A 22,621-nucleotide genomic window follows, 5' to 3' on the forward strand; every position below is an offset into this window, starting at 1 on the left:
TTTGTCACAACTTTACCAGTTTACTGATTTAAGTCGATAAGTCATCACCTGAACTGATCTAAATAAAGTTCTGAGGAGGTCTGAATGTTTTCATTGTGAGATCCCTTCATGGAGAACTCTGGTGAAACCTTCAGGCCTGTGGTCTCAGGTCTTGGTCGTGTTGATAAAAGGATCGGAGTTTCTACTACTTTTTAGCTCAGAACCAGGATGAAGCTGATCAGTGTTTCTGTGTTCTTCTCAGTAAAGACTCAATTACACAGGTATTTGGCCTCTGTTAGAGTTTGAACAGACTGAGAATATCAGGCTTAGTTTTTCATTCTATAGTTTTCTGACTAAGTTGTCCACGACCAGCTGGTAGACTAAAATCATCCAGAAGATTAAAACCAAGACTGAAGTGAAAAAGTCCTTTATGGTCTCTTCAGAAAACAGATCAGTTCCATCCAAGGGCGTCAGTTTGTTTTCAGAATTGCTGGGGACAATAACCATACACTTGAGTGGGGTTTAAAAATTGCTGGGGACAATAAAGTAGGCTAGCACAGGGGTCGGCGGCTCTGGAACCGCATGCGGCTCTTCCATCCATCTGATGCGGCTCTCTGTGCTTGTGAAATAATGAATGGATATTTAAATAAAAAGCTTTATATTTTACTGCATTAATTTTACATCTGTATGCTAATTCTAAATGTAAAGATTGTCTGCGTAAACCTGAACAGTTCCAACCCGGTCTTACTGTGAGACCGGGTTGACGCGTCACGCTTGTGCGTAATCATATCGGCGCTTCTGAGCTGCTTTCTGACCTTCCCCACCTACAAAGTTTAATTACAACAATCAAACGTGACAGAGCCTGGATTTGTATTCTGAACAGTCTAAACATGTTTTAAAAAGAAACATAGGACAAAAGTGGCACCTGCTCAGTAAAACCACCAACAGGGTGAAAAATACCAAAAATTGAAGGCAGAGACGGGCTACAACTTCTGGATCCACTTTATATAAATCGTTTTATTGATTATCGTCTAATGAAAGATAATTAAGACGTACACGAGCGATCAGGCGCGTTGCAAGCTTTTCAAAAGTGTGGGGGATGTTGTCTGTGCCTAAAATAAGTTCATGTTATTCATCTTGTTAGTTTAATTTCCGTAATAGCGGAGCAGGTGCGAATTTTAGACGCGTCACGCATGTCTCCGTTTTAAACATGTTTAAACTGTTCAGAATACAAATCCAGGCTCTGTCTCGTTAGATTGCTGTAACTAAAGTTTGTACTGAATGACACTTTACATTAAACCATGTTGAAAATAAAAGGATCCAATTAAATCGTTTCCCCCTCATTTACAGTCAGTACAGTGCAGTGCACACGGCTCTGGGGTTAATCAAGTTTAATTGTAACATTAATGTGTTACTGGACACGCTGGTCTGGTTGGTTAGACCAGTGTTTGAAGTGGAAACACACACACACACACACACACACACACACACACACACACACACACACACACACACACACACACACACACACACACACACACACACACACACACACACACACACACACCAATTAAAATATATGCTGATAGCATGGACTAGAAGACAGGTGATGATTTACGTATTTAAATGATGATCAGGCTGCTGTAAAATGTAATCTCCATCCACATCCAGACAGAATTATCCTCTATTCTTTCTCTATTTGCTCTGCTCTTGTCTGGGCTGACGTAGCTGATGGTGCGCGGCGCGCCTAACCAGCGGCTGTGATGCACATTTTACGCATTTGGAGAGGTGGGCTGGATGCTTTGCTTTTACTGGAAGATGGTCCACTTAACGCACGGGTGTAGACTAAATATTAATGACAAATGAATGAAAATTAAATTGTGAGTTTTTACTTCATATTTTATAAATAAAAATGATGGGGGAAAACATTTATGACGTATTTTTAAACGAAATTTTCTAGCGCGTCCTGCCTGCTTCACTTAAGCCACTGCTTATTAAGGTCCGTCCAGAATTACCGTGGCCCATCCAAAAATGAAAACCTGGCGCCGCGCCAGTTATAAACCTCTGCAAATTGTTGTTCTTCACTTTATCAAACTCCGACTTTGTACAGCTAATGTCAAGATGTAAAATTATGAATTCAGTCGAGCTCTTCCGTCCCTCCCTCTCCTGCTCTCCTGGAAACCCGACATCGGCTGGGAGGTGAAGAGGGAGATGAGGCAAACAGAGTGAGTGCGACGTAAAGAAACCAGACTGGTATGGAGGTGAGCAAAACAGCTGGAAAAGTGTGGGTGTTGAATCCCCCACGGGTGCGATGCCCCCGGCTGCTGTCACCTGTTGTAAGCAGCGCTCTGCTGTCTGAGGGTAGGCCCCGCCCGCAACGCTGCGGCTGCTGCGGTGTTTTCTTTACTGTGGGAAACGGGTAATAATGGCTCTTTGATGGGAACAGGTTGCCGACCCCTGGATAAGATCTGAGCTGGTAAAACAAAAATCCTCATCAGCAGGCTTTTTTGAAAGTGGGGGGGGACACAGCTGCCAATCACGAATTTTGCCGGGGACATGTCCCCGGCGTCCCCGGTTAAAATGACGCCTATGGTTCCATCAGACAATGCCTAGCTTTGAGGTTCTGCTCTTTAGTCTGGACCTGGACCTGGACCAGGCTTGCCTTTAAGCTGACTCTGTGATCACTTGTTACCTCTGGCTTGTTGAGATTTTATTCTGCGTTCTGATCCCACCTGAGTGGATCTGTTCCCAGTGCTGTTAAAGTTGAGGGTTCAACACCCATCAGAGGAAAACACCATGGAAAGAGTACAAACAGAACTCCCCAAGGCCAGAGTCCTGCAGATGGAGGTACTGAACTGCATTAAACCCTGAACTGGTTTGTTTTACACCCAGAACACAGAATCACATGGTCTACGTGGATCAGGCTGTTGGCAAAGATGGTGGTTGTTACAGGTCAGGTAGGGTGTTGTCCTGATAGCTATGGAGAGATGGACTGGAGAAGTTTCACCTCCAACACGACCAGTAGTTACAGTCCTTTTCATCCAATGGTATTACAAGTGAGTGTTGTTTCTAGTCTGGTTTAAACATCTCTTAAGGGGGTTTTAATGACATCTTTTCAACAAAAGACTAGAATACCATGCTAAAGTAGTCTCATTGTCTGGTGACAGTAGCTACCAACATTATTAAAAAGAAGAAGGTCCATGAGACTTTAGCAGAATCAAACACTGGTTGATCAGACATAAATATGGTAGAAAAAGAGCCAAAGAGATAATCTAAAACCATTTAATGTCCAAGGTCAAGTTACATCACTTTCTACTCTCACCGTCCATTAGATTCTGAAGCTTAATAGGCTCTATGGGAGATGATCCAGGAAGTCCTCGTGAGTGAATACACCACCTTTCAGCCCCCGGGGCGGCTGGAATAGTTTGCTCAGGAAGAGTGGACCAATCTCTCTGCTGATAAATGCAGACGTCTTATTGTAAAGTCCAGAGATGGCTTGTTGTCTGTGATCACTGATAAAGCTGCTGCTAATAAGTAATAAATACACGCTCCATCCTTTTTGTCAATCCAGGTCAAAGTTTATTCATTAAGTACGTTCAAAACTATTGAGCTGTCCAGAAAAATGTAGGTAAAAACGATAAAAATGCTCCTATAAATGAAAATCCAGGGTTAAAAGTAGGACTTTAAAAATGTTTTAGTAAAGCTATAGAGGGAGCATGTCTAATATGGAGAGTAAATTGGTTCCACACTTTTATGACCGCATCAATTAATTTTAATGTAGTTTGATTTTAGATTTTTGGTTGGATTCTTGGAGCTCTTCTGCTTACTCGTTAAAGCTCCCGCTCAGGTCCACCAGACAACACAATGTGTGTTATCACTACGCTGATGATACACAGGTGTACATGTCTGATTCTGCCAACCAGCAGCAATATTATTACGTTTTTCACTGACATCAGAGGTTAACTAAGGTCAAATCAGGACAAAACAGAAATTCTCAGATCAATGATTGAGGTGTGGCTGTGGATTCAGATCAAAATGATCAATAACATCCTGAATTTGTCAAGGACGGCATTCTTAGAAATAGAACCAAAGTTGGATCTCTCAGAACACAAACTGACTTTAAAAAACTAATTTGTTTCTATTTTTAGTTGATTAAACTTTTAGCAAACATCAATAAAACACCAAATAGACTTCAGCCAGACATGGATCTGTTCTAAAATCACTCCTGTGCTCCCAATCTAACAGAACTGACCATGAAATACTCCACAGCCTGACTCCCTCCTTGTGACAAGATAACTTTATTTTGTGTTTTATAATATAACAGAAATTCATCTTAGACATGAATTCTTAATATAAAATAAAGTAAGAAAAACAACACATTAAAGCAAATTAAAAAAGGCACATTAAAAAACCACTGCAGTCCATTTTATGTCTTTGGCGATGTTTCCCCAGATACTTACTGTACCTGCTCCACCAGCTGAGTGTGGATGCTGAGCAGCTGGAAAAGGATCCTTTGTTTTTTCTTTTCAGTTTACAGCACAGCTCCTTAGTTTTAGACATGTTCAGCGCCAGTGAATTACCAGCGTGTGGACTTCCTCTTGTGTCAAGATGGAGGGTCAGTAAGGTGGGCCACCAGGACCGTATCATATCTGAACAACAACATTTCTACTGCAGGTTATACATGAGAACCATTTAAAAACACATTGCTGAGATGGTCACTGAATAAACAGCTAGAAGCTGAAGGTCAAAGGTTGTCTCACATCAGACCAGTCAGTGAAGTTAAGACATGATGTTTTTAGTCGTTAAGATCTAGTTCTGAGTACCTCTCTGGACCAGAACTCGACACAGAAACTAGAGATTTGATTTTAGGTGTGGTTAATAGTGTTGTCAAAAAAATCGATACCTAGATATAAATTGATGCTAAAAGTGGTATCTAAATTAGATATTCCATCCCTGTGGCATCGATATTATGGATTATTATACACAGCCTTCTTCAAGTACACCGACACGCACGACAGCCAGATGCCGTAAAGCAGCCTCCGCCTCCCAGACAAACAGAAGAAGAAGACGCCGCATGGCTACATTGCAATTTCCCACGCGAGTTGTCTCCGATCCAAGTTTTGTCTAAATGAACAAAAACATAAACAGCGAATTTGGGAGGCGCTTCACAGCCCAACGTAATTAGCATACCAAGTCCGACACGTAGTTGTATATTCACGCTTATGTGCTTAAAGGAAACTCGGGTTTATTGCAACCCGGACTTAATATCTAGCATGCAGTACGTTTGTTTACTCACGCTGACAACTTTGGTGCTACTTGGATTCCCCGCGGTATTTAGATCCATCGGCGAATCGCCATCAGTGTATATCCATATAACGGGTGCGGACGGGCACCCATGGTGCAGCCTCGAAATAAGACATTATCTGCACCAAAACATCTTCATGTCGAAAGGTTTTGTTAGGAATCATTAACGCGATTCCCCTGTTCGTTTGGAGCGAGTCTGGGATTTCTAGGCGTGAACAGACTAGCCACGGCTAATCTAACCGGCGCTTTTGATGACGTCACTGCCGTGCGCCAGTCTGTTTTTATTAAGATTACCGGTAGATGTACCTTTGTCCTACTGTGGAGAAAATCGTTTTCTCCCTTTATTGACCAACAGAGTTGTTCAAAAGTACAGAACAAAACATATGGCATTACATCTTATGACAAAAATGCACCTTAAACAGAGTTTAAGCAGCAAAACATCACTCTGCAAATAATGTATATATAGTGAGACAATTCATGATTAAAGTGTTAACTTTCGCCAGTTTTTGTATGCACGTTTTAAAAAATGCTGATACTTGAAAGGTTTAAGCACTTTACACACTTAATTCTTAACATTTAATTTTTGCAATATAAATTGAGGAATGTTATTTTTTGAATAAACTTGTTCAATAAATTGGTGTTTTTAAATAGTATCGAAGTCGAGTATCGAGTTTTTTCCCCCAGTATCGAATCAAGTTTGAAATTTTAGTATCGTGACAACCCTAGTGGTTAACTGAAAAACCTTTTAGGTTTTTTCTCACTAATCAGCCACTCTGAGTTTTTAATTTAAGCTGAACGTTAAATAGTCTCCTACACTTATCTCCTGCATTAGCTTCTGGTAGAAAATAGATGGTGAAACTCTAGGATTTAAAATTCCTGACAGATCTATATCACTCTGTCACTTAACATGCATGGACTCACCTATCTTGACTCACAACGGGAAAGGCTGTTGTTTGTTTAACATCCGGGAGTCAGCAACGGAAATCTCGGCTAGTTTCAGCTAACTGTTAGCATTAACAACTTCACCACATGGCAGACGCTCCTCCAGGCTTGTGTTATTTGTGGAGATAAAATATCAACGTTGCAAGTCATTGGTAGAGTGATGTTGCTGCTATCCAATCCGAGATGAGATGTCCAAATATCAGAAAAAAAAACTCCAAAACCTGCCGTCTGAAGCACAGCTGTGATGTGGGAAACTTTTGGCCTGTGAAATTATGCGCTGGTATATTTTCTCACCCCAAGAACAACTCAGGTACAAGGTATTTATTCCCACTAGAGACCACTGCCACTATATTTATTAAACAAGAAAACAACTCTTAAAATATTCCTTATACCTTTACCCTTATTTGATTCATTCAGTTAAATGTTTTATAATTGATGTTTGTACGTTTTATATTTTTCTGTAGTTTTACTTGTTTTTTAACTTCTACTTACTTGATTTTGCATGAATTTTAAGGGTTCTGCAGTGACTCAGTTACTTAATGAAATAAGCTTTACAAACTTGACTTGATTTGACTTGCTTCCTCCAGCAGAGGCATCATTTTCATGTATGAAACTGAAATGAAGATGAGACTTTGTTCAACACCCAGGGCAAGTTCCAGTGTGCCGCTGCTCATGTCTGAGTTGAAGGAGAAGGTGGCTCGTCTCGGTCATCATCTCCTGTATCCATCTGTCATCCTTTCTTCACATGAAGAAATGAGAATCTGTTTCTTTCATCTTGGATCTGAACATGAATCTTTATTTATTTATTTCCAGGAACCTCCAGACAGATCTAATATGCAGACGTTGTTGCGACTAGAGTTAATCCAGCTCGGCTTGTTTCATCCTTGTAGCTGATGAGTCCCGCCTAAACAGGATCCATGTTTCTGTTTAAATAAAGAAGGAGGTGCTAAATACGGGCTTTGATTTGCTGCAGGAGCTACCTGTGTGTTGAAGAAGAAGTTCTCAGCCTCTCAGTTCTGGAATGACTGCAGACAACATGATGTGACCATATTCCAGTACATCGGGGAACTCTGTAGATACCTTTGCAACCAGCCCAAGGTAATCTTCTGCTGTCTTTAACGAAGCTGTTACAATATTAGATTCATGCATTCCTAAAAGATCAAGGGTTTCTGTGAAATATCCAGATTTTCAGACCTAACCGTTGGAGAGCTAGAGAAAGAAACTTCCTTTTTTCAGTTACAGAGTAATATAGGGCTTAGAAAGTGTACAGCAATTCATCAGTGGTTTCATTTTAGTAACACGAATTACAAGCACATTTAGAATGGTTTGCATTGACGTAGGCATGAAATAAAATGGGGGATTAAATCAAGTTGAATACCACAGAAGATGAAGCCCATCCTGTAGCTCTCATTTAACCCTGTTTTGAGGAAATGGACAGTTATGGATTGTTTTACATGAATCTCTTCAGTGAAAAACATGTTCATCAAGTAAATGCAAAGCTACTGGTGGGGAAGTTTAATAAATAATGAGAAAATAAGTGGTCTCAGCCCATTTATAAAGCGCCTTCCGCAACCCTGTCAGGAAGCCCAAAGCGCTGAACATGGTTCAGTTGAAGGTAAATATATTGAATAAATCAAAAATAAAAGCAATTCAAATTACAAAATACAAATTACAAAACAGGTGAAACATTCTGGTACAGGACAAATGTGTAAAACAATGGATAGAGTGAACCAATGAAAACTGTGAAATAAATTCAACATAAAAGAGGGCCGAATCAAACATGTTCAGGAAACGCCAAGCGGAGGAGGTGTGTTTTTAGGCAGCTCTTAAAGACTGGCAGAGATGGGGACAGCCTAACTGAGGGTGGCAACTGGTTCCAGAGTGACGGTGCTAGGACTGAGAAAGCCCGGTCCCCGCGAGTACGACACCTAGAACGAGGCACAGCGAGCAGGCCTTGGTCAGAGGAGCGCAGAGCGTGTGATGGGGAGTGTCTGTTCAGGAATGTCATCACATACTCCAGTTGGCTTTTGCCAAAAGTAGCTCAGAATAGTGTATGACAGTAATATGTAATCTCACGTTTCGAGCTGTAACTAGTAGTATAGGCAAGGAAGCTTCATTTATATAGCACATTTCATACACAGAAGCAATTCAATGTGCTTTACATTAGCAAGAATGGCATGAACATTAAAATCAATGTGACAGCAAATGTAAGAATAGCAAAAACGACAAAGTTAAAGGTGAGCAGTTACAGTGCAGAAGGTGCAGTATAAGACATTCAAAGGCTGATGAAAACATGAAGGTTTTCAATTTTGATTTAAATGTTTTTAGACTTGGGGCACATTTGAGGTCATGAGGAAGCTGATTCTGTCTGTGTGCAGCATAGTAGCTAAAAGTAGCTTCACCCTCTTTGGTTCTGACCAGAGGCTCTACCAGCTGACCGCTTACTAAAGAACTCAGAGCCCTGCTGGGCGTATAGACCTGAAGGAGATCTGACATGTATTCTGGCCCCATGCCACTGAGTGATTTATAAACAGTAGAAGTACTTTGAATTTGATGTTTTTACAGTTTTAAAGATACATGCCCAACATAGTTCATGAGCCTCCAAAGAATCAAACGCTGAAATTCAAATAGTCAAAAAGTACTAAGTGTTCTTGTCAAAGGTTCCTCGTAATCCTGATGTTATGTGACTGTGTACATAATGTGTATTCAGAGTAAACGCTGTGTTGTAATAAGACTTCCAGGAGCTCGGGGGGGGGGGGGGGGGGGGGGGGGGGGGGGCTTCCAGAGAAGATGCTCAACAAACTATCCTTGAACTCTGAGTTACCAACAGAAGGGCTCATGTGAGTGAAATTAAGCTCTGTTTGTCACCATGGCAACAACAGTAGAAAACATGATTTTGCAGCCCAATATGAGCTGCTAACCTTAAAAAATAGTATGGTCTCAGGGGAAAAGTTAATGTAACAGCAGCAGCCACATGGAGGGATCAGTTTGAATGTTTAACTGGACCTGCTTCTCTCATTATTATTTTTCTACTATAAAATCACCATCACTGACAGGTATTATCATAAGTTAGTGTTTGTATTTGTGTGTTTCCAATAACAGAAAATGGTTGTTATGAAAAAAAAACAGTGCAGGGGTTCACCAAATGTTTCTCCAAATAGCACAAGACAAAAAGTCTGCTGCCATCTTTTAATTGCAAATGCTTTAAAGCTGCAATGGCAAAGTTGGAAAACGAATGAGTTTAAAAAATTGTTTTCATGCCTCCTAACAAAGTTCTAACATAGTACAGCTATGAATATATTGTGGAGATAAAAACAATCATTAAAGTGGTTTTCTAACATTAGTCTAAAAACCTCCACCAATAATACGTTTTGGACCTAAAGCAACTATTGGACCATCCAGTTGACTATTTTGCCAAACCGCAGCCCTTCCCTGGGTCCTCCACTCATTACACACTCATGTATTTAGCAACAGAACACCACTAGTGTGAGAGGTTCTCTGCTCAATAATATCAGAGAAGGAGAAACAGCCGGCTGCCAACACTTCAACTTTAGGACACACTACCTGAGTCCCAAAAAGAAAAACACCATTTGAAGTCACGGACAACAAAATATTTTTGAACCTAAAAAACGACGACTATCTCGTTTCCTCTGGCATTGTGGGTTTCTGGTTTCGGCTGGAGCGCCTCGGGGAAGATACCTGAGGGGAGGGGTGGGTGCTCTTTGACCGTGTTAGCATTTAAAACCTAGCTTCTTCTGTAGATTTTTCCTATAACAACTGTAGATTTAAAGACTACAATTTTCTTTAAAAAATGTTTGTTATACATGACGTTGGTTTAACTCTAATCTATTATAGCTCAGAGGTCAGTATTGTATCCGTCTGGTAGCCCTTCATGTTACTCAACAGCCACAAAGTAGCTCTCAGCTTTACAAAGGTTGGTGACCCCAGTTCTAGAGGTTTATCATGTACTCGTTGTTTCAGGTTAAAATGAGTTCCCAACAAAACACCTGAACAGTGATGCTAGATTTTATGAATCTTCTACTCAATTATCAGATAAAAAAGCTGTTAAACCGACTAAAGGAATCCCATTTAAACAGGATACTGTGGCACTAAAGGAGGATGTTCACATTATCTGTACAACATCCCATTGTTCCTGTTCTACTCCTCGCTGTTACATCATATTGTGACATCAACGGGCTCAGAACCAGCTCAGCAGACGCTTTCCTACTCAGAGTCAGGAATCTCTCACGTAGCACAGCTCATAGCATGGCAGGCAGACAGGAAGGCCTTTGTGTTGACGTTTGAGACACACTGATTACCACATTGTGAGACCCAGGCTGATCTGCTCTTCTGGCTGGACTCAAAGTCCTCTTTGTCCAGACCTTCTTTGTTATTTGTCTGTGTGGGTGAAGGTCTAGCCGCAGATGTCCTCATCTCTAATTGGAAAATTAAACATGGAAGCATGTGCACCACATAACCAGCATTTCACAGGGCTAGTGAGTGCTCACAAACACGAGTGCTGCAGCCTGTATCAAGCTGTTATGTGTTTGGAGTAGCTTAGTCTGAAGCGTTCTTCATTAGGTCACAGAAATCTTTACATTTTGAATAAAAAGAGAAATTCTCTCAGGTTGTCTAATATTGGTCATGAGTCAGGGCCTCAGAAAACCAGAATGTTAGCTGGATATCTGTCTTGGTTTTTGTTGTTTGGTGTTGGTTGACAAAAGTCAGAATATGGACCAGGTGGACGATTTGTTTCTGGTTTACGATTTGGGTGAGAGGAACTGAAGTTCTAATACTCAAATGAATTATAATTATTACTGCTCTTGAGATAATCAATAGACCTGATTGGAATGTGAAAGTTTAAATAAAGTGGGTACAGAAAGTATTCAGACCCCCTTCAATTTTTCACTCTTTTTTCATATTGCAGCCATTTGTTAAAATCAATTAAATTCATTTTTTTTCCTCATTATTGTACACACATCACCCCATAATGACAGAAAAACACAGAATTTTATAAATTTCTGCAGATTTATTAAAAAAGACAAACTGAAAGATCACATGGTCCTAAGTATTCAGACCCTTTGCTGACACTCATATTTAACTCAGGTGCTTTCCATTTCTTCTGATGATTCTTGAGATGGTCCTACACCTTCATTGAAGTCCTACTGTGTTTGATTATACTGATTGTACTTCATTAAGAAACCCACACACCTGTCTATGTAAAACCTTACAGCTCGCGATGCGTGCCAGAGCAAATGAGAATCATGAGATCGAAGGAACTGCCTGAAGAGCTCAGAGAAAGAATTGTGACAAGGCACAGATCTGGCCAAGGTTACAAAACATCTCTGCTGCACTTAATGTTCCTAAGAGCACAGTGGCCTCCATAATCCTTAAGTAGAAGTTTGATATGACCAGAACCCTTCCTAGAGCAGGCCGTGCGGAGCCTTGGTGAGAGAGGTAAAGAAGAACCCAAAGATCACTGTGGCTGAGCTCCAGAGATGCAGTCAGGAGATGGGAGAAAGTTGTAGAAAGTCAACTATCACTGCAGCCCTCCACCTGTCAGGGCTTTATGGCAGAGTGGCTCGTTGGAAGCCTCTCCTCAGTGCATGACACATGAAAGCCAGCATGGAGTTTGCTAAAATACACCTGTAGGACCCCGAGATGGTGAGAAATAAGATTCTCTGGTCTGGTGAGACCAAGATAGAACTTCTAATTCTAAGCGATACAATCCAATACAGTCACCACAGTGAAGCATGGCGGTGGCAGCATCATGCTGTGGGGGTGTTTTTCAGCTGCAGGGACAGGACGACTGGTTGCAGTCGAGGGAACAATGAATGTGGCCATGTATCGAGATATCCTGGATTAGAACATTCTCCAGAGTGCTCAGGACTTCAGACTGGGCCAAAGGTTTACCTTCCAGCATGACAATGACCCTAAGCACACAGCTAAAATAACAAAGGAGCAGCTTCACTGCAACTCTGTGACTGTTCTTGAATGTATGACAGGGTGAGTCTCACTGTATCCCAATTGATCATGCTCCCTGGCTACTCGGCCAAAGGGATGTCCCTTTGGCTGACTGGTTAGCACACGTGATTCTCACCTGGGAGTTTGGGGTTCGAATCCCACCCGGGCCCTCATTTCTCCACCTTGTTACAAATGGACCAGCCAGAGCCCTGACTTAAACCCAATTGAGCATCTCTGGAGAGATCTAAACATGGCTGTCCACCAACGTTCACCATCCAACCTGACCGAACTGGAGAGGATCTGCAAGGAGGAATGGCAGAGGATCCCCAAATCCAGGTGTAAGAAACTTGTTGCATCTTTGCCAAGAAGACTCGTGGCTGTATTCGCTCAAAAGGGTGCTTCTACTAAATACTACTTAAGGCCATGTGATATTTCAGTTTTTCTATTTTAATAAATCTACAGAAATCTGTACAATTCGGTGTTTTTATGCCAATATGGGGTGCTGTGTGTACATTAATGAGCAAAAATGAATTTAATCGATTTAGCAAATGGATGAATGGACTGCAATATAACACAATGAAAAATTGATGGGGGTCTGAATTCTGTCTGCACCCACTGTAGTTAGGAGGTTAATACATTAACACCAACATGATCCCCCGGATGCAACCGTGTTTCTGACAGACAAAATAAATCGTTAACTAACAGAGACTTAAAAGAGAAAGATCTAGCCATAGCCACATCTAATAAGTTGATCTTTGTTTAATTGTAGTAGCAGTGTTCTGATTTGAACCATTGCAGATCAGACATTGTCTTACTGGGAGCATAGGAGGGTATTAAAATGTTTGTGTGACATTATTATTTGTCAGCTTAAAGTTTTGAGAAGTTTTCTAAAATGTCATCAAACTGTGATTGTATAAAAACAAACAAAGATATTAAAACACCAGTTCAGTCATGTAAAATCCAACTTACTACATTTACTCTGTAAAGTCTACCTGCGCAATAGAGCTCCTAAAGGGCACAGGACTTTCTCACCAGGTTTTTCTGGTATTATTTTACTAGGCCTATAAGAATGTATAAATTGCATTTTTTAAGTTACAGGGCATGAAAACAATCATATTGTGAAAGAATCACAAATGAGATGCTAGTGATCAGCAAACGTACGGTATATCAGCCTAACTAGCAGCAGATAGACTTGAGAAGAAAAGCTTTTTTTTTTCAGAGATATGCTTTATGTAATCCTGTGTGACTTTTGCCAAATGTATACTTTGTGTTTTCTGTTGAAGTAATGACAGCTCTCTCCCTCTACCAGACAGAGATGGACCAGGATCATAAGGTGAGGATGGGAGTTGGGAACGGACTCCGACAGGATGTCTGGCGGGAGTTCCTGAGTCGATTTGGGAACATTAAAATGTGTGAGGTGTACGGTTCTACCGAGGGAAACCTGTGCTTCATGAACCACATCGGCAAGATTGGAACTGTGGGCCGCTCCAATTTATTCTACAGAGTGAGTATCTGCAGGACGTAGTGATGGAAATTACAGTCACAGCCTAGCCAGTTTTCCCACATTTGTCAGTTTCTATTGCATGTGGGAGTTTGGAGCAGCTCAGTTTAGAGTTTAGCTCTAGTATTGTGTTTGAATAGAATATAAATTAGAATGATTTGTCCTACTTATATTGGTTGTTTTCCCTTCCTAATAACAGAATAGACCGCTACCTAGTGATCCTGTGAGACGTTTGTTGCCTTGTGCTTCTGGGGGAGATGTACATCTGTTTCAGGGTGGGGAGGGGACAGCTGGTGTTTCATTCTGCTGCCCCTGATGATGAAGTCTCTGACTTCATCATCACACTCTGGCCCTGCCCTCACCTGCTACCAGGCTTCCTCCATCTTGGGTAGCTTGATCTCATTTCACGGCAGGGTCATCTGTCCTATGTGGACGTCTTCCCTTGAGATCCATGAAGCACTCTTTTCCAATGGCACTATAGTCTTGATTGGCTGTACCGTCTTTTCATTTGACATGCGACCAGTTTTTTTCCCCAGCTCTTCCGTATCTGCCTTTTTATAGTTCCTAGCATATCGTAAACACAATGTCAGCGACAGTTCACCATTGATTGTCTAGGGGGAGGAGCCACTGGTTGCTCCAGAGCTTTCTGCCTGCTGCCTCACTGCCTGCCGATGTTTGTGGGCTTAGAGTCTGATAAAAGGCCAGAAACTGAACAGTGTTGTGTTTTTGTGTCACATGAAGATCACCTCAAGCTGTTTGCAGATCATCTTGCGCTACCTTTGTGTCAGGTAAAGGCATCCCCCCCATCTGCCTGCCTGCACTGTGACGAGCGCAGCCATTAGGGCTCACCTCAGTTTAACGTGGAAAAGACACCCACACTGAGCTGAGTTGAGTCAAGTTTAGCTGAACTGAGCCATGTTTAGCAAGGTAACGGGGCATTTGTCTGACCACTTCTCTGAGTGAGCTTGGCCGCGAGAGAGCCTGACACCACACACACCCACGATCAATGGGACACCTCCACCATGAAAGGCTGATGGTTCAGGGGAGAAGTCCAACTTTTATTTTAAACACGATTTTGACACAATAACCAACTTTACAGAAGCATGGTCCCCAGATGACTAAAAGGCAAGACCTCACCCACCCTTGAAGGCATGTTTAATTTGAAAACCCTTTTAAAGTTCTTGTGTTGATGAAGTTGATGTTTAAGTCTGTTAAGGCAGTTAAGAGGGATGATTGGTGGATGGGCTTTGATGTAGTTGTTTCTGGTATTAGCTTCACTAATGCCAACCTGCAGAGCTGCTGAGTCAGCAGCATTACAGCAGACTGACTCTTTAATCTCTTGACCCCGGCTATTTTAAGGAGGAGTCTGTTTCTGTCTCAGAATATGTTACAAAAGAGCTCAGGTGACTTCCAGTGTTTGCCAACACCATCCTTCTGCAGTCTCTGATTGAATAAACTACTTTCACACACAGAGAGCACCTTCCTTCATTCATAGGATTTACCTAAAAATAACCAGAGCTTCTTACAGAACGAGGCAGTTGCTGTCAGGTTGTATCTCACCTGCTCGCTCCACATAGCTTTCTTCCTTAATATTAATCTTTAAAAATGGAAACCTTGCAGTGAAAAACACTATATTATCTATTTAAAAACATTTGTAGTATTTATTTATGTAAATTATTATATCAGACAGACCAATGGTATTCTAGATTTGATTCAAACCTACCTTAACCCTTTCTCTGTAGCACTAGTCACGGGTTCCCCCTTGGCTTTATGATTTGGAATTAAAGTAAAATAAATATTACTTCTCACTGGAAATAATGATATAAGGAAGGTTACAGTCTCATCATTCCTTGGAAGAAATTCACATAACTGTAGAATTGTTTATTTATTCATTTTTCTTTCCCAATGGGCAGGGAGGCGAGAGAGAGAGAGTGAGAGAAAGCTCTCTCTCTCACACACACACACACACACACACACACACACACACACACACACACACACACACACCAGAACCAAAATATCACTGCACCAACAACATGAGGATATATAACAGTAAAAATTTTTGCTGAAAAGCAAACAGTAATAATTCATAGTGCATTTAGTGCCAACCACAGCCTTAGGTTATGTGTAAAACGGCCAGGTCCATACCTGTGTGCACACACACATTTATGTCTGTAAGGTTTCTCTATAGAAGTGTTCAATAGTGAGTATGAGGTACCACAGACTTGCCCCCAAAGACCCGTGGAAGATGGAGGAGATCAAAGCCACAGAGATCTCCCCCGGAGCGCGGAGACCGCCGCCGAAGTGAAACTGGGTACAAGGCTTGAGTCAAACCCAGCACGAGTTAGATACTGATGTGAGTAATCAACCAGCACTGAATGAGTGTCCTGCTGCCGTTTATATTCCCCAGCCAGCCTGATGAGAGATCAGCAACAGCTGAGGGCTACTAGACATGCCCACCTGCAATCTAGAGCACAAAGAGACAAACAAGCATGCAGGGAGGCCAAACACAGACCGTGACAGTCAAGGTGATCGCTCTTTCCAGACAGTTGAACCTCCACTTTGGACTTTCTTTATTTTTATGCTGTACTGACAGTCTGGACATCTTTAAACAGCAGCTGAAGACCCTTTATTTTCCTTTATTTTAAAATGGCAATTGATTAAATGTTAAGTGTTTTTTTTCTTTTATTTATTCAATTACCTTTTCACCTGTTTTATCTACTTTTGTTTTTAATGACCTTTATTCATTTGTTTTTGCATTGTCTTTAATCGTGTTTTATTTTTGATGTGATATATAGATAAACTTTACTAACTTATGTCGTCACCACCTTTTATGTCTGCGTTTCAGTCAAAGACCCGAACAAAGGGTCTCTCGTGACTCTTCGACCAACTCACCAGCGTTCAGCTCAACATCTGGGAATCTGAGTTAGCTGTGTTTTAGTGCTGGCTAATGTTGATTAGCAGTGGCAGCCATCTTTAATCTCACTGAGTCCAACAGTTAATCTAATGTAGATGTTCATCCTGTGAGTTCTGTCTGGGAGTAAATAAGAAGCAGCAGGTGATAAATTGGAAATAAACACACCCACTTCACTGTAACTAGTCCTCCTTTATCGTTTGTGCAGCTCCTGTTCAAGTATGACCTGGTCAAGTATGACATGATAAAAGATGAAGTGGTGAAAGATCATCAGGGCTTCTGTCAGCGAGTCAACAGGGGTAAGGCCTTCTTTAACAAACCTCACCTGTAACTAGTTGGGATTTATTTGTTTTATTGAGTTCATTTGTGTTTTTATGTCCGTTATTTCAGGAGAGACGGGGCTTTTGCTGTCCAAGGTGAGCTCCATCAGCCCATTCTTCGGCTACGCAGGGAGCAAGCAGCTGACTGAGAAGAAGCTGATGAGGAACGTTTTTGTAAAGGGCGACGCCTACTTTAACACAGGTGACCTGATGGCTGAAGACCAGGAGGGCTTCATCTGCTTTAGAGACCGAGTGGGAGACACATTCAGGTATACTTTGAGAAGGAGAGGGACACCTTGTTTTTGCATTTGTCTCAAATTGCACCAAGTAGCAAAATATTTGTTGTTTTGAAAATGATCAGATAAAGGTATTTTTTCCTCTGTTGCCTCCTTTATCTAGCCTTTAGACTAAATAAATGTATTATTTAGTCTGGCAATGGCCCTCGGTTGTGGGGTGGGTTCTACCGTTGTCTTTCAAATGATCTCCGCATGCTATTGGACAATGAATGTGACATACTCACCGCAACAGCTATCGGTAAATGAGGTGGTCTGCAGTTGAAGAAGGAGAAAACGCCAAATTTTTTCTAAAAAAAAAAAAAAAAAAAAAAAGCACTTAAATGCATCTATCTGCTCCTGATTCTGATGAAGCCCAAGTTCTGATAGTCCAAGATTGATGTGAAAGCTGTTTCAAACGAGCTGTCGCCATCTTGTTTCACTCTGATGCATCATCCCACCCACCAGGCATATAGAGTGCCCTGATTGGCCCACAAAGCGGACAAAGCTCTGTGATTTGTTCACTAAGCAGATAGAGGACTATGATTGGCCCACCATTATGGACCAATCACAGCTCTTTATGTGTTTGAAACCCCTCTAGAGAGCTGTGATTGGCCAGCCAGAATGCTGATAGGGACTGCAGAGGCTCCAGTGGAGCGTTCCTAGACCAAACTTTGCAAAGCAAGAATTTGGTCCAGTTCACTAGGCTATCCTTTATCTGCAGTCTGAGAGAAACCATGAACTGAAACCAGAGCTGTTGCTTGTGAGATCAGGGCACCCAACACCAGGTCCCTCCCTGCTGGTCTTTCAAATGTGGTCCTAGATCCCATTCATGTCTTATCTCTTTCAAAGCAACCTCAGTCAGAAGCATCATGTCTCATTGCATCTGACCTGTACGTCATTGAAGTATGACAGAAGGAGCTATTCTGCTCCAGGGGAGGTGGTAAGATCACATGCTGCTGTGGAGACCAAGCAGAAAGATGGACCGCCTGGTTTGACGTCATTTAACCCTCTGGAGGCAGGCGTTGCAGATTTGCAACAGTTAAAACCTACCTACCTGGTTACTCCACATACGTATTTCATGAGCATGTTTTAACTCAGAAGCACCCCTGAAGGACTTAGTTGTTTGTCCTTTTATCAAAACTTATTTTGAGCCTGAGAGGGTTAATCTAACAGAATCCAATTTTCTTCAGTTTGCCTTAGCAGCATAAACTCTACAGAGTACGGGTCCATTAAATCACTTCCCACGAGTGGCTGGTCTACAGCAGAGTGGTCCCATGCTTTTCCAGACTTACTCCAAACTGACCTCACACCTACAGGCATGTTTCTGCTCCAGGGTGACGTCCCACTCTCTGTTTTCTGGACAGGATACTCTGATCCCTTGTGCTTGCCGTCCTCACAAAGGCTTCTGAAAAATGTTTTGTCTGGTTGCTCATCCAGAACCAATTAGCCACGGGAGAACCAACCAGTGAGGGAGGGAAAGTGTAAGGAGGGTTTATAAGCTTTGTGTTGTGGATGCAGGGTGGACCTGCTCTGACTTGGTGTACAGGGGCCTGGGTATTAGTCTCTCTCACTGTTCTTGTTCTGTCTAATTGCAGGTGGAAGGGTGAAAATGTTGCAACCACAGAGGTGACGGAGACTCTCGGGCTGGTGGATTTTATTCAAGAGGTCAACGTGTTTGGCGTGGAGGTACCAGGTAGGGTGTGATTTTGTCTTTACTGATGCAGGAGCAGCCATCCAGATCTTTATAGATGCTGTCATGGTGGTTATGTTTGACAGGACATGAGGGTAGAGCAGGAATGGCAGCCTTGATAGTGAGACCTGGACTAACGTTTGATGGGAAGAAGCTGTTTGAACACTCAGTGAGGGATCTCCCAGCGTACGCTCGCCCAATCTTCATCAGGCTCCAGGTAACCACTTTCTCTAACACCTGGGTGCTGATATGTCACCAGGTGCAGGATATAAGGATGGATAGATAGATAGATCCTTTATTCATTTCATAAAGAGAAATTCACAGTGATGGCAGCAAATACATTAAAAAATGAAGCGTCTTCCTTAATCCTTAGGATAATAAGAGTTAAAAGGGTACAAGAATTAAAAAGAGTTCTGTGATGAGGGTTTATTTTAGTCTACACACTATCATTCACTTCAGTTCAAAGATACTTTATTAATCCCAGAGGGAAATTAGAGTTTCAGTACACACAATTCTGAGATCAGACATACATAGGCAAAGACACATGACAAGAATTGGTGACTGTGGTCATTCGCAACCCGAGTCGCGCTACCTTAATAGAGATCAGAGGGGTTTACATGAGGATTGGGTCAGGTGGAAGGAAAAAAAGGCACTTGAGAGTTATCCTCCACAGGGAGGGCAGCTTTGCTATGCAAAAAACACCTCAGACAGAAATGCAGTAGACTTCAGACATAACACAACATAAGTGTCCACTAGGTGGGGTGGTAGGGTCTGGGACTCTCCACATGTCAGTGAATGCAGCCACGATAAGCAGTGCTCGTCACCTCAGTCTGGACAGGGGTGGGAGATCGTTGGGTTTAGAGGGCACAGTGACTCCTGGAACGATTCGGCGGCCTTCACAGCTCGCAGTCCCGCCCAGGCTGGGATTGGGAGACAGAGTTGCCATGGCATGGCAGCATTCCACATTTCTTGGGGGGGGGGGGGGGGGGGGGGGTAATTCATTTCAGCCTCACAGGCTCAAGGGCACCAGATTCAGATAAGAAATTGTTTTGGGGCTTGACAGAGATAATTTCTTCTCTGTCTTAAAGTTCTGTTGGTCCTCAACCTCTCTGAATCCAATAATGGCGTAAATTAATCTATCCCCAACTGCACTGATTCGTCCAATCACTCCTTGATCGCATCCATCTTCTGTGCCAATGCATGAATCTCAGCCAAAGTTCCAAGCTTACGACTCATCTCGACAATTATATGAGTGTGTGCATTCACAGCTCAGTGTAATCCATCCCTGCGCTCCGGGAAAGAGCCAATATTCCTCAACAGCTCATTAATTTTCCGGTAAGCCAGGTAGCCTTCCAGGCCAAAAAGCAGGAAACCTGACACCAACACCACGAATATCCAGACGTCTTCAGAATCCTCTACAGCAGGGGTCGGCAACCTGTTCCCATCAAAGAGCCATTATTACCCGTTTCCCACAGTAAAGAACACTGGGAGCCACAGCAGCCGCAGCGTTGTGGGCGGGGCCTACCCTCAGACATCTGAGAGCTGCTTTAACCAATCACAACAGGTGACAGCAGCCAGTACCGGTCGCTCGTGTACGTCAAAGTTATCTTTCATAAGACGATAATCAATAAAACGATTTATATAAAATGGATCCAGAAGTTGTAGCCCGTCTCTGCCTACAATATTTTGATATTTTTCACCCTGTTGGTGGTTTTACTGAGCAGGTGCCACTTTTGTCATATGTTTTAAACTGTTCAGAATACAAATCCAGGCTCTGTCACGTTTGATTGTTGTAATTAAACTTTGTAGGTGGGGAAGGTCAGAAAAGGATCCGATCAATTTGTTTTTCCCTCATTTATGGAGACAACGGCGCAGTGCGCCTGGCTCTGGTGTTAATCAAGTTAAATTATATCTCTTTGCAACAATTTTGACAAGAAAACAGAACAATTAAAAGCAGGGCTTGTGTTGTGTTGACCGGACATTTCCCGTATTTGGCCGTTTATTTTGACGGAGAAAGAATAGAAAGAATTACCCCGACGCATGCAGACGAACTGACATTTTATTTGTTATGCACATCGCAGATGAAGCTAAATCACTCAAGAAATTATTCCCATCTGAACATCTGAGCTGGACAATGCTCAGCGCAGCTCACTGTCAGCGCTTACGTACGGTGCACAGCGAGCTGAAGATGTGGAGAGGGGCTTGGAGCGCGTCGCAGAACCAGAGCGCATGCAGGAAGATTCCTCCGACTGAAGCGAGCGTTTTCCAAACCCTGTCTCTCAGAGAGACTTGTCACTTAGAAAATGTTCCCTGATGATGAAACTTTGGCTGAATAGTGCTTGTTCCTGTCTCCAATGTGGCGACGTATCCAGGAGCCGTCTGAGGAGAAGCCCAGAATCTCACATCCTCTTCAGCTCAGAAAGCGCCGATATGATTACGCACAGTCTTCAGGTTTACGCAGACAATCTTTACATTTAGAATTGGCTTACAGATGTAAAAGTAATGCAGTAAAATATAAAGCATTTTATTTAAATATCCATTCATTATTTTACAAGCACAGAGAGCCGCATCAGATGGATGGAAGAGCCGCGGGTTGCCGACCTCTGCTTTACAGACAGTTGAGATAAGAAAATCAGGTTCCACTGTTTCCAGGAGTCCATGATATGCCCAGCTGGATCTGTCCCAGAGGGGCACCCGGGAGCCCCTTCTCCTGTTCTCATCGTTGAAAAATTTTGTCAGTCGCGTTGAGAGACCAACTGACCAGGTCCATTTTAGTAATTTCAGTTTCCAGTTTTCCAGAAAAAATGCAGAAGCGCCGTACACCCAGAGACAGACAAAGAGCCTTGGTTTAAGATGGGGAGGAGAGGAGGAAAAAAGCGTCTGCATTCTCCAAGAGCTGGAAGAAGAATGGTACACTGGTCAGTGGAGAGGCTCCTTTGATATAAACTGACTCCAGCTGTGGTTTTGATCTCCTAAAATCCACCGCCATCTCTTTTGTTTTGGAGATATTAAGGAGCAGGCGATTGGAATCACACCATGGCACAAAGTCCTGAGTCAGATCACTGTACTCATCCTCCTGTCCAGAATCTTCTGTCTTTTCTGTTGTTCCAAAGTTCATTATCCTGGTAGAAGCAGGACTGAGCCCCACTAGACTTATGTTGGTTTGTAATCGTTGCTATGGACACAGTGGTGGAGGTTTCTGAACTCAGTCACTGCTGAGTGATTTTAGAACAGCTCTGTATTTGAAGGATGCTCTTTATTTGTAACCTGAACCATCAGGGCTTGGTCCCGCCCACTTGTATTTGGATCTTCATGCATCCATTCCATCACTGATTAAGTTATTTATAACTACAATAACATAGAAAAGCCCCTCAAGGTTTTCCATCCTGGAACAAAAACAGTTCAGTGTTATTTTAGGAAACATGTGGGTGGAGGGAGCATCTCAGGTCTAGGTGGACCACCTTAGGCTCGCGAGTCCCTGGTGATTCAGGGCTTGTTGTTGGGGAGCACCTTATTATTCTGGTGGGGATGATGTTGTCCACACAGGCTTAAATAATCAGTCGCACACCCACTCGTGGCATTGATGTCATCTCCATGTGGCTCAAACAGTCCATCCCAGTCTGTAGTCCCTGCAGAGTCACTCCAGCTTCCTAAGAATAACTCTTCATAATTCAGTCACAGGCTGCATCTGAACAAGGGGTTTGTACACAAGTGTTCTTCAGAGTGTTCTTA

General features: G+C 42.4%; 1 protein-coding gene across 1 annotated transcript in view; it reads left to right on the plus strand.

The window, feature by feature from the left end:
- The window catches only part of slc27a6 (solute carrier family 27 member 6), a 28,907-nt gene that overhangs the window by 4,611 nt on the left and 1,675 nt on the right, over nt 1-22,621 (plus strand). The window contains exons 4-9 of the mRNA XM_015966885.3: nt 7,199-7,323; nt 13,499-13,693; nt 16,813-16,903; nt 16,995-17,193; nt 18,795-18,892; nt 18,976-19,106. Of these exons, the coding sequence (XP_015822371.1) occupies nt 7,199-7,323; nt 13,499-13,693; nt 16,813-16,903; nt 16,995-17,193; nt 18,795-18,892; nt 18,976-19,106 (839 nt within the window). The remainder of the gene's footprint in view (nt 1-7,198; nt 7,324-13,498; nt 13,694-16,812; nt 16,904-16,994; nt 17,194-18,794; nt 18,893-18,975; nt 19,107-22,621) is intronic.

This window comes from Nothobranchius furzeri, chromosome 6, assembly GCF_043380555.1.
Source record: "Nothobranchius furzeri strain GRZ-AD chromosome 6, NfurGRZ-RIMD1, whole genome shotgun sequence".
In the NCBI taxonomy this organism is placed as follows: domain Eukaryota; kingdom Metazoa; phylum Chordata; class Actinopteri; order Cyprinodontiformes; family Nothobranchiidae; genus Nothobranchius; species Nothobranchius furzeri.